General features: G+C 55.5%; 1 protein-coding gene across 5 annotated transcripts in view; it reads left to right on the top strand.

The window, feature by feature from the left end:
- The window catches only part of PPP1R13L (protein phosphatase 1 regulatory subunit 13 like), a 16,395-nt gene extending 4,107 nt beyond the window's left edge, over window positions 1–12,288 (top strand). For all 5 annotated transcript variants that reach the window (XM_070387523.1, XM_070387521.1, XM_070387522.1 and 2 more), the window contains 12 exons: window positions 2,272–2,352; window positions 2,452–2,597; window positions 2,931–3,435; window positions 3,540–3,638; window positions 3,713–3,804; window positions 4,099–4,573; window positions 5,744–6,198; window positions 8,395–8,526; window positions 8,616–8,749; window positions 8,842–9,008; window positions 10,628–10,827; window positions 11,695–12,288. In XM_070387523.1, coding sequence (XP_070243624.1) covers window positions 2,298–2,352; window positions 2,452–2,597; window positions 2,931–3,435; window positions 3,540–3,638; window positions 3,713–3,804; window positions 4,099–4,573; window positions 5,744–6,198; window positions 8,395–8,526; window positions 8,616–8,749; window positions 8,842–9,008; window positions 10,628–10,827; window positions 11,695–11,733 — 2,499 coding nt within the window. In that variant the 5' untranslated portion in view covers window positions 2,272–2,297 and the 3' untranslated portion in view covers window positions 11,734–12,288. The remainder of the gene's footprint in view (window positions 1–2,271; window positions 2,353–2,451; window positions 2,598–2,930; window positions 3,436–3,539; window positions 3,639–3,712; window positions 3,805–4,098; window positions 4,574–5,743; window positions 6,199–8,394; window positions 8,527–8,615; window positions 8,750–8,841; window positions 9,009–10,627; window positions 10,828–11,694) is intronic.

Raw genomic sequence — 12,288 nt, forward strand, 5'->3', positions numbered from 1 at the left:
TGGGGTCGTGCCGTGACCTGGAGCGCCCCCTGGAGGCCCCGACGCCCCCTTCGCCCGCGTCAGCCCCGGGACGGCTCCACGCCCAGCCCTGGCATTTCCTTAGACCCAGAGGATATCAGCGTGGGATGTGTCTTAGAATTTGAGAATCAGAAACTACCCCAAAGAACCACTCGCTACCAGAATGCTGGCCCTGGAGGTAGCATAGATAGTTCTTTTTTATATTTTAACAGAGTGTTTCCTATGTATCTCTAAGATTCTAAAAGATGCCGAGTTTTGGTTCCTATAGTCTCTACTTTTTGAGGCCTCAATTCTCAGAACCTTAATTCCTCTTGCACTTTCTGGCCAGTTGGATCCTCACAGCAGTCCTCTGAAATGAACTGCTATTGATTCTAATTTTACAGATGAGGAAACTGAGGCTATCTGGTCAGGTGGGTCAGTGGTGCTACCAGATTTGAATCCTCCTTAACTGTGCTTTCAACGGCACCCACTCCAGTCCTCTTGCCTGGAAAATCCCATGGACAGAGGAGCCTGGTAGGCTGCAGTCCATGGGGTCGCTGAGGGTCGGACACGACTGAGCGACTTCACTTTCACTTTTCACTTTCATGCATTGGAGAAGGAAATGGCAACCCATTCCAGTGTTCTTGCCTGGGGAATCCCAGGGATGGGGGAACCTGGTGGGCTTCCATCTATGGGGTCACAGAGTCGGACACAACTGACGTGACTTAGCATAGCATAGCATAACTGTGCTTTCAGCAGCTCCACTAAACCAGACGTTCACCCAGACTTTTAGGACCTTGGAATCCTGGAATAGGTAGAACTTGGTGCAGGAAGACAGAGAAATCTAGGCTAGCCAAAGTGGAGAATTCTAGAATGTTCCAAAGATAGACTCTTGAACTCAGAACTTTCAAACCATAGACTTCTCAAGCGGAGGGTTTTAGGTTCTGTAGGAATTTAGTTACAACCTCAAGATCCTTATAATTTCAGAATCTAGGGCTCTGAGGGGTTAAGGAGGCTCCTTAGAATAGCTGATTTGCTTCCTCCTTTCACAGTTGGGGGAAACTGAGGCTCAAGGAGTGGAGGGGACTCGGAGTCCAAGGTCACACACTCCTAACACACCCAAATGAGCCACCAGCCCCAACAGGTTCTGTTCCGAGACTTCCCAGACTGAAGCCAGAATCAGCATGCCCCAGCCTGCCCTGCTGCCCACGCCTGCACCCCAAATCAAAGCTAAGCCGCGGGTTGGTGCAGCAGGGAGGTGGCAGACTTGGCGGGCGTGGCGGTTACCATGGAGATGGGGGTGGTGCTGGCCAGACTGGTTCCTGGGGGCCTGGCTCCTTCCCACTGGGTTGGCGAATTCAGTGGCCCCTGGTCACCTCCCAGTTCTTCTGTTGACGGTGGACCCGTGTGAACACGCTGAGTCTGCTTTGGGCGGAGACTCTGGGGAGAGGAAGCTGAGTGGCCCCTGTCCTCTGGAGCCCCTCCAGACTGACTGAAATGACCCAGAACGTCAAGTTAGGTTCAGATGTGAAACCTAGTATGCTGACTTCTTGCAGGGTGATCTGAAATGTATGTTTCTGAGCCTCACTTCCATGCCTGCTATGGAGGTTTTGATCTCAGGATAAGGTATTGGATGTAAAGCACTTGGTACGATTCCAGGCGACAGTGACCTCTCAACAAATAGTTGTTTTATTTCATTAAACCCTCAGGCAACTAGCAAAGGTCCTGGCACATAATGTTGTCATTCAGTTGCTCAGTTGTGTCTCTTTGCGACCCCATGGACTGCAGCACCCCAGGCTTCCCTGTCCTTCACCATCTCCCGGAGTTTGCTCAAACTCATGTCCATTGAGTCGGTACATAGTAGGCACATATAGAAGGCAACACCATCATTATTTTTAAAAAGATCCCCAGCATCTAGTACAGTGTCTCTTGGTCCCTAGAAGCCATTCAGTAATTGATAGTTATTATTATTGCAACCTCTGTTCACTATAATGCCTGGCACATAGTAGGTGGTCAATGGATAATGGTTGAAGGAATGATCCAGTTTTATTAAGGCAGAGAGATGAACAAGGAGTCACGTAAAGAGAGTGAATTGTCCTGAGCCAGAGAGTTTTGCAGGAGTTGGCATTTCCCAGCAGGGGCGATGGAGAGGCATAGAACTTCCAGTGGAAGGAACAAGGAGAATAAAGGCACCCTCGCTCTCCTTAGGGCCCCAGGTTCCCTGTAGGCGGGCCCTGAGCAGACTCCCCCCCGCCCCTGCCTCCCCAAACGCAGGCGCCCCGCTCCGGCCGGCCGGCACCATGGACAGCGAGGCGTTCCAGAGTTCGGGGGACATTCTGGACCTGAAATTCCAGTGTGAGCTGGGATAGGGGGCGGGGCTTGTCGGGGCGCGGCCCTCGGTGGCGGGGCGCGGCCCACGGGTCCCGGTCCTCATTGCCACTCCCGCCCGCCCAGCTCTAGCCATGAAGCACATGGACCTGAAGCAGATGGAGCTGGACACGGCGGCGGCCAAGGTGGACGAACTGACCAAGCAGTTGGAGTCGCTGTGGTCGGACTCGCCCGCGGCGCCTCTTGGCTCTCAGGCCGCAGCGCCGGCTAGGGTGAGCCCGCGGGTCCTGGTCCCAACCCTGGCCACCCGAAAAGTCAGCTTCTTTTGGCCAGGAGTTCAGGCAAGCCTGTCTCATGGGGCAGGCGGTGGGCTGTTTAAGGGCATCTGATAAAGGAGGCCAGTGGAAGCGGACGTCTGTCAGGACCCTCGGAAGAGAAGCGGCACAAAGGCACTGTGTGCGCTGGCCCCAGCCCCGACGGCAGGGCTCCCTAGGCCTGAATCTCCAGTCCCGCTCACCTCTCCAGGGTTGGCTCTCGATCACCGCTATCGATTGACTTACCAACCCTCTACTAACGTCTCCTTTGACCCCACAATGTCCCCACAGCTGCCCCGGTACAGCACCAGCCCGGTCCCCGAGCCCTTGGGCAGCCGTGGGTCTTCCCGGAAGGCGACCACCGACGGCGCAGACACCCCATTCGGACGCTCGGAGAGCGCCCCAGCTCTGCTCCCCTATAGCTCGCTATCCGCGAAGGGCCGGCCGTCGTCACCGCGCACCCAGCTCTACCTGCAGCCGGACGCCTACGGCAGCTTAGACCGCTCGCCCTCGCCCCGGCCCCGCGCCTTCGATGGCGCAGGCAGCCCCCACGGCCGGGCGCCCTCCCCTCGACCCGGCCCGCTCCGACAGCAGGGTCCCCCCACTCACTTTGACTTCTTGGGCCGCTCCGGCTCCCCGCGTGGCAGCCCCCTGGCGGAAGGGCCCCAGGCCTTCTTCCCGGAGCGCGGACCCTCGCCTCGCCCCGGGACCTCAGCTTACGATGCGCCGGCTGCCTTTGGGAGCCCTCTGCTGGGCGCGGGCGGCAGCGCCTTCGCCCCGCCTCTGCGCGCTCAAGGTGAACCACAGGGCCCTACTTGGCGGGTGTGAGGGGTGCAGCCCGGGACCAGCCTCTCTTCCCCTACTCCCACCCGGGATCCTCATGAGCAACTTCTCCCCCAGACGACCTAACGCTGCGCCGGCGGCCCCCCAAAGCCTGGAACGAGTCCGACCTGGACGTGGCTTATGAGAAGAAGCCCTCGCAAACTGCGAGCTATGAACGTGAGTGATGGAAGGCCAGAGGATGGGGGAGCCGGAGAGGCATCCCCCAGACCCTAATGATTCCCGCCTCACAGGTCTGGATGTCTTCCCGCGGCCTGCTTCTCCAGGCCTGCAGCTGTTACCCTGGAGAGAGAGCAGCCTGGATGGGCTGGGGGCCACCGGCAAGGTGAGCGGCCAGAGAAACTTGGGGAGGGGTTTTGTGGGGTCAGGACTAGTCTCCCCTTTCTGGCTACTCCCACAGTTTCCATACCCTCCCCCGGCTTTATCCTGGATTTCCACCCCCTCCCCGACCCTCTTTTCTTTCCCTCTCTCCTCTGCCCTCCTCTCCTTCTCTCCCTTCTTGCCTTTTGCCTTGACTTCCCACGTCCTTTCCTCCACTCCTCTGTCTTTGGTCCCCTTAAGCCTATCGCCCTCCCATCTGAGCCCTTTCTATCTTCCTTCCTTCCCTCTTTCTCCCCAGGACAACTTCACCAGCGCCACTCTGCCCCGCAATTACAAGGTCTCCCCTCTGGCCAACGACAGGCGTTCTGATGTGGGCAGCTACCGCCGATCACTGGGCTCCACGGGGCCGTCAGGCACTTTGCCCCGAAGCTGGCAGCCTGTCAGTCGCATCCCCATGCCTCCTTCCAGCCCGCAGCCCCGCAGTGCCCCCCGCCAGCGCCCCATCCCCCTCAGCATGATATTCAAGCTGCAGAATGCTTTTTGGGAGCATGGAGCCAGCAGGGCCATGCTCCCAAGCTCCTCCATCTTCTCGCGAGCTCCCCCACCTAAGATGCCTCCCCAGCCCCAGGCACCCCCCCAGCCCCAGCCCCAGCCCCAACCACAGCCCCAGCTGCCCCCACAGCCCCAGCCACAACTACAACCCCAGCCTCAGCCACAAGCCCCTGCCCCAGCCCCCCAAGCCCCCCAACAGACTTGGGCCCCTGTAAGTGAAGGTGAGTCAGCGCTGGGGGTTCTGGAGGGCTGGGTGAAGGGAGGACAGATGGCTGGGGACCAAACCAGCTGGGGGACCCATCACAACCAAATATCTTTTTCCAGACACTGTCCCTGCAGAGCATGAGGCCAGATGAGCTTGGGGGTTTGCTCAGGAACTAGCCATAGTACAGTGCTTAAGCAGGGACTCAGGAGTCAGACTGGCTGGCTGCATGCTGTGTGACTTTTGGCAAGTTACATAACCTCTCTGGACTTCAATTTCCTTGAGTGGAAAACATGAATAGTGGTAGAACCTACCTCACTGGGGTATGGTATTGGCTTATATAATCCCTATAAAGGCTTCAAAATAGGGCCTGATGGATACTAAGCCCTCTGTAGCTATCATAGTAGTCATAATAATTATTAATAGTTTTTGGTGTGAGACCAGCTCAGGGCTTAGATTTAAACAGAGTGGGTTTTGAGCCCCTCTCTGCGATCGACATGCTGCGTGACTCAGGATAAATTAATTAACCCATATGAGCTTCCATTTTCTCATCTGTGAAGAGAGATGAATAATACTTACTTCATAGATTATGATGGGCATTCAATGAAATCATGTAGAAAATGATCATTATAAAAAGAAAAACAAGAACAAGCATTATATATTTCAACCTGCTTTTAGAAACTGATTGAGAGGCAGGAAACAGCGATGAGACCATCAAATACCAGAATTCTAGTCCCAGCGATTGTCTGCCTGAGATGTTAAGAGAGGAAATGATTAGAGTCTTAGTCAAGTCTATCATAATAGTAGGAGTAGAGATTCTGGAGTGAGATAGAACTGAATTCAAATTCCAGCTGTGTGGCTTTGGGCAACTGACTTGCCCTCTCTGAGACTCAGTTTCCCTTTCTGTAGTAATGAGATGATAGTCATATCAGCTTCACAAGGTAGTGGTGAGAATTCAGTAAGACAGGCATGGAGAAAGCACAAGGCACAAGCTTAAGTGTGTGATGAATGGGGAGGTCATAGTTGTCTGTTATTTACAACCCAAGGAAGTTATAGCCCAGAGAGAGCAAGAACTGCCATGGGGACACAGAGCAAATCAGGCCTTGGTGGCAGGTCCTGGAAGCTGTGCAGAGGGAGTCTTGAGGGGCTCCAGGGATCCCTCCTCTGATGGGGCGCTTGTTCCTTCTAGGCCTCGCCAAACCTCCTGCTGATCTGGAACCTGAGCCAGAGCTGGAGGGGCTGCTGACGCCCGTGCTGGAGGTTGGCGATGCAGACGAAGGTGCTGTGACTCGGCCCCTTAGTCCCACACGGCTGCAGCCAGCGCTGCCGCCGGAAGCACAGTCGGTGCCGGAGCTGGAGGAGGTGGCCCGGGTGCTGGCAGAGATTCCACGGCCCCTCAAACGCCGGGGCTCCATGGAGCAGAGCCCGGCTGTAGCCCTGCCCCCCACCCACAAGAAGCAATACCAACAGATCATCAGCCGCCTCTTCCATCGTCACGGTGGGCCTGGGGGCCCTGAGCCCGAGCTGTCCCCCATCACTGAGGGATCTGAGGCCAGGGCCGGGCCCCCTGCTCCAGCCCCACCGGCTCCCATCCCACCGTCAGCCCCTCTCCAGAGCAGCCCACCAGAGCAGCCACAGAGCATGGTAAGTAATACAGGAGGAACCCAGGGTATACCACTTAGCATATGGAAGTGTTCCTTCCCTTTTAGGACAGAACCTGGAAATTGCACACCTCACAGCTGCCGCATTCTGCTGGCCAGGAACCCAATTGCAAGGGAGGCTGGAAAATGTAGTTTTTAATCCAAGGGTCAAAAGAAAAAGAACATATATGGAGGGGCATCTGGAAGTCTTGACCATATAGAGGCTTTCTCTGCTCTTCTCCAGTAACCTGTCACCTGCCGCGGGCTTCCCTTCAGGAATCTAAGAGTTTTCCAACCTGGAAATGACTTGTCTTGGCAGGACAGAGGGTTTATTCTAGGATCTGAACAGCCTGCTGGAATCAAGGCAGTCACCATTTCTCTCCTGAGCTGCCTCACAGCTTCTCATGTCCCCTTTCTCTGGAGATCCACTCTCCTCTTACACCTCAGCAAGCCCGTGCCACGGCTAGAAATGGCCCACCCAGCCCTGAATCAAAATGACCTCTCAGTTCAAGTCCATGGTGTCCTTTGACTCTAGTCAGAGCTTCTTCCATTCAAATTTTCAAGAACCAGCCTCTGGTCTCTGAGCCTGTGGGTTTCGTGATTAAGTGTCCTAGCTGCAGAGCAAGGCTGCCTGGGTTCACATCCCAGCTACACGGTACTTATTAGCTGTGCATCCTTGGGCCAGACATTTAGCCTCCCTGGACCTCAGTTTCCTCATCTGTAAAATGGGAATGAGAATAACTACAGAGTTGCGGTGAGAATTTAATACATTAATGTAACGCTTAGGATAGTGCCTGGCACTTAACTGTTAACCATTATTGTTACTGTTATCATTTGACCAGGAGACAGTCTCCTGCTGATCTTGTTCAGGTTTCTGCATCTAGGCTGGGGGTGGGGAGCAGTCACATGGAATAATCTTAATTGTTCAGCGTGGGTAGACAGGGGGAGGGAAACAATTCCCAGAAAAGAAGTGGGGGCCAGGTGGACCCCCAAATGCCTATTTTCCTAGGCCTTCCTGAGGGTGGAGCCAAGAAATGTTGGCTCAGCCAAGATCCTGAGGTTGAGGATCTTGAATCAAGAATGGAAGAATAAAAACACCTTGAAATGGTCCAATTGCCTCATGGTAGAATCACAAAGTCCTGGCCACAGAGAAACTTGAAAACTCACAGCATTCAATCATTAAATCCTGGCGTCACAAACTCAAAACTGAAATTTCAGAATCCTAGGACACTGAAGATGCGAACAGTAGAAGTAAAGAAGTAGTAGCACAAACCCTGGTTGTACTGATTCTTGAAGTCCCCAATACTGAAAATGAAAGACTTATTGATTCAAAGAAACCACAGATTAGGGCACTAATATGTTATAATACAAGATTTTCTTTTAAGTGAGCATTTTCCACTAGAAAGGAACACATAGTAACTAGGAAGAAATAGATAAAATAGAATAAAGAGGCCAAAATCACAAGCACTCAGAACCACGATGAACATTTTGAGCATTTCCTTCCAATCTTTTGGAATGAAATTCTAACCATAAAATATTCAAGTTCTCAATCACAGAATCTTGAGAATGCAACGTCCTGGGTCCCCAGCAATTTGAAATGGCACAACTTTAGCATTTCTGGACTCACAGTATACTGGAAACAACATCAGAGAATTTTGAAATCAGTGGCTCTTGGGATCTTCAGATTACAGAATCCTGAAATCATTGACAGCAAAGGCTGGAATCACAAATGCTTTGTGCTCAGAATAAATGAATTTTGTAGGAGAACACTTGAAAATAACAAATAGGAAAGCAGAAGGAATAGTATGACAAATATTCAAATTTCAAACATCTAAAATGAACACCTGGAAACATCATGTTTATTATCTAAATGAAATGAAACTATGAATTGAATATCTGGCTTCCATAGTCATCAACCTGATGGTCTCCCGGCCTCCTCTCAAGCCTCAGGGCCCTAGATTCCCAAATCTCTGGATTCCCTGAGTGTTGTAGGGAACCAGAGACTATAGAACTGAGCACCCTCCTCCCCATGGCCCTGTGGACTCAGGCTCTGTACCTTCCTGGGTTCCAATTCCATCCCTGTCTAGGGATGACCTGGAGCGGTCACCGGGTTCCCGAGCCTCTGTTTCCCCCTCCAAGGAATGGGTATATTAACGACCCGCCCCCCAAACCACTGAAGCATCCCCACCCTGTCCTCCAGGAGATGCGCTCGGTGCTGCGGAAAGCCGGGTCCCCGCGCAAGGTCCGCCGTGCGCGCCTCAACCCGCTGGTGCTGCTTCTGGATGCCGCACTGACCGGGGAGCTGGAGGTGGTGCAGCAGGCCATGAAGGAGGTGAGTGCCGCGGGTGCGGGAGAGCTGGGCTGGTGGGGTAGAGGCGGCCCGATGAGGGAATGAGCCTCCCGGTCCCCCGGCCCGTCCAGATGAACGACCCGAGCCAGCCCAACGAGGAGGGCATCACCGCCCTGCACAACGCCATCTGCGGCGCCAACTACCCCATCGTGGACTTCCTCATCGCGGCCGGGGCCAACGTCAACTCCCCGGACAGCCACGGCTGGTGAGCCCTGATGGCGCGCGCGGCCGGCGTGGGGCGGGGACGACGCTGGGGGCGCCCAGCGCCGCCGCTCACGCCCGCCTCCCCACGCCTAGGACCCCGCTGCATTGCGCGGCGTCGTGCAACGACACGGCCATCTGCACGGCGCTGGTGCAGCACGGCGCGGCCATCTTCGCCACCACGCTCAGTGACGGCGCTACCGCCATCGAGAAGTGCGACCCCTACCGCGAGGGTTACGCCGACTGCGCCACTTACCTGGCAGGTGCGAGGCGGGGCGAGGGGCCCAGCTGCTAGAGATACTGGGCAGGGAAAGGAAGCCGACCGCGGCTCCCGAGAGAGGATGCCTGGGGAGGTGAGGGGCTGTACGGACCTGTGACAGCATCACCGAGGAGGGGCCGGCGGGAGGGACCACCCGCGGGGATGGCGGACGGGGCCTCCCACCTGGCAGGTGCGAGAAGGGTGTGTGACTGCAGCAGATTGTGCCACCTTCGAGGGAAAGGGGGGCAGGGCAACTGTGCCCCTCAAGCTGGACACCGGTGGTGACGAGAGCGGTTGCGGAGATTGCGCCGCTTTATCTGCCTTCCCATCTGTGGGGGTTGGGGAGTTGGACGTACCAACTATACTGTCTCCGGGCCCAGGGCTACCTGGGGGAGATACAGTGCCACACAGGTGACCAGTGAGTGGGCCCTGGCTTCTGGGGAGGGGCTTGGGGCCTCTTCCACTTGTAGGGAGACACAAGACTGTACCGTGTATCTCCAGGAGCCGGTGAGGGGCGGGGGCGGGGGGGGAAATCATATCATCTAAACAGGTTTGGGGAGGAGCTAGGTAGGCAGCATAATGGCGATGTGCCTAGGGTCTGGAGCGAAGGTCTGTAGCCTAAGGTGGGCTCCGGAGCGTCACACAGTTGGAGTAAGGCAGGCTGTAGGACGTAGGGGTGGGACAGCGTGTGTAAGAGGGGAGCCTGCAGGGACTGCGGGACAGCATGCTGTGCTGTGGCGGAAAGTAGTTGGGAGCCAGGGGGCTGTAACACCTGCCTTAGCGGTGAGCGGCGGCAGGCCGGGACTGGGGGATGAGGGGGAGAAGTAGACCTTCCACCGAAGAGAAGGGCTGTAACCTCCGGGTTAGGGGGGGACTGTGACCCCCTTTGTCATAAGTCGGCGGAGCCTAGAGATACGAGGATTGTAGCGTCCTACTAGCCTGGACTCGGAGAGTCCTGTGAGAATGCAGTAGAGATTGGACCGCGCACCTGGAGGGGGAGGGAGGGGCGAAGAAACTGGAGCGTGGTGAACTGGACCATTTAAGGGGGGAGCCTGGTGGACTGTACCATTTGGAAAGGGGGTAAATCCTTGGGCATTTTACCACTTAAGGGAGTCGGTGCGGGTGGGCTATACTATCTGGAAAACGATTACATCCTCTTTGGAGACTTTATCATTTGAGTGGGAAGTGCGCAGTGTGCACTGCACCACCTGGAAAGGGGGCGTTGGGACCACTTCCGTGGAAGGAGTAGGGCCGTACCCTTGGAGGGACTGCTTGAGTCCTCTATGGAGACTGAAGCTCTTAAGTGGGGGGCGGGGCTGGGGGGGCTGCAGACAATTGTACTTCTACGAGTGGTCCAGGAACCTAATCAGGTGTAAGAGGAAATGGGGACACCGACCCTTCCCTGGGGGTTCGTGGCCAGGCCCGATGCATCCTATTAGAGACTTCCAGTACCAGCAGCTGAATGCAGCTCAGGAGCCCCCCTCCAGACAGGGCTACACACACAACTTTAATAGGGGCTCATTCCCCCAGGTGGGGCTGGTGTCAGATCTCAGGCTCTGACCCTGAGTGTTCCTGGCTTGCCCTGAACCGGGCGCTGACCATCCCTGCGATTTCCTGTTTCAGACGTGGAGCAGAGCATGGGGCTGATGTACAACGGGGTGGTGTACGCCCTCTGGGACTACAGTGCGGAGTTTGGGGACGAGCTGTCCTTCCGAGAGGGCGATTCGGTCACCGTGCTGCGGAGGGACGGACTAGAGGAGACGGACTGGTGGTGGGCCACGCTGCATGGCCAGGAGGGTTACGTGCCCCGTAACTACTTCGGGGTGAGCCCAGAAGAAATGTGCGGGTCTTCTGATGGCTGTTTGAGGAAAGGGCTGATCCCTCGGGGTGGGGAGAGGGGCAGGAGAGAGAGCCCTTTATACTGGGGTGGAGGGGCGGTCAGAAGAGTCCATTACCTGTCATGGGGAGGTGAGGAAGAGACCATTATAATAACAGGGGATGTAAGGGAAAATTCCTTCTTAGAAGAGGAAGAACCCCTTGCTGGTAGTACTTCGTAGGGGTACTCACCAGTACTCTTTTCCCGATTATGTGATTGGTTTCTGCTCAAGCAAATATTTTTATTATCCCTAATTATATTCACGGAGAGGTAAAGAAGAATGTATTTTAGCCAAGAGGAGTATGAAGAATCCCAGTTTGGTGTTGGGGTAGGAGGGCATTTGTGTGTTACCGGCATGGAAACTTTTTGTTACACTGCACTGGGCAGGGTGAGGAAGACTCCATTAATATAATCGCGGTAGGATTGAGGGAGAGTCTGCTTGGTACGGGGAGGAGACCAGGAAGGTCTCATGACTTTCCTGGGAGACAAGAAGATGCCTTTAATTAGGGCATAGGTGGCAGGTGGGTCCCAATCAGACGGCCATGGTGGGCGGGAGCGGCGGGCGTCTTTTTTACGATGGGGAAGTCTCCATTTCGTCCAGCCCGCTGCCACCTGGAAGGCTCCATCTGGTGCTTGCCGGGGGGATTCCAGTGTGGTCTTCGAGATGGTGAGAGGGTCCGTGAGGAAGGGATTGGAGGATGGAGACGGCCCACGTGTTTGGGGGGGGGGGGGGTGGATTAGGTGACTGTGTTACATTTGGGGTGAAGCGAAAGGGTGGGAGCTCCCGGCGTCTGAAGAGCCTGTCTTCCCTCAGCTCTTCCCCAGGGTGAAGCCTCAGAGGAGTAAGGTGTAGCTGGAGAGAAGGACGTTTCCAAGGGAGACAGGATGAAGCAGCAGCTGCCTTCGCTCCAGACCTCCTCCTCCCCTTCCGCTGCATATCTCTGTACCCCCCAAGCCCTTGCAGCGGTGGGGTCCTTGCCAACAGCTCTCCGGAAACCCTGGGGAGAACGAGAACCCCAGCCTTAAACTTAGAAGCCTGCCTTAGCTGTGGGAGGTCGTGGTGGGGCTGGGAATATCATCGGGGGCAAGAGAGATCCCCCCATTTGCCAAATCAGGTCCCATCCGAAGTGCCTCCTACTTGCACTGCCAACCCACCCCCCGCAGCCCCAAAGCAAGCTAACCTACCATCCCAGCAGAGCCTTGAGTGGGTCACCGCCACTGGATTACCCCGGGAGTCACCTGCGCCCCGTATCTACCAGCAGCCTTCAGGGGCCAGGTGAGGCATGGGCGTCTTTGTCTCTATCAGCATCCCTGCTCTATCTCTCCCAGTCAAGTGCGTTCACATAGCGCTGGTGTGACAACAAAACGGGGAATTTTCCTTTTTAAATAAAGGTAGTTTGCACAGAAA

This window comes from Bos mutus, chromosome 18, assembly GCF_027580195.1.
Source record: "Bos mutus isolate GX-2022 chromosome 18, NWIPB_WYAK_1.1, whole genome shotgun sequence".
Taxonomy (NCBI): domain Eukaryota; kingdom Metazoa; phylum Chordata; class Mammalia; order Artiodactyla; family Bovidae; genus Bos; species Bos mutus.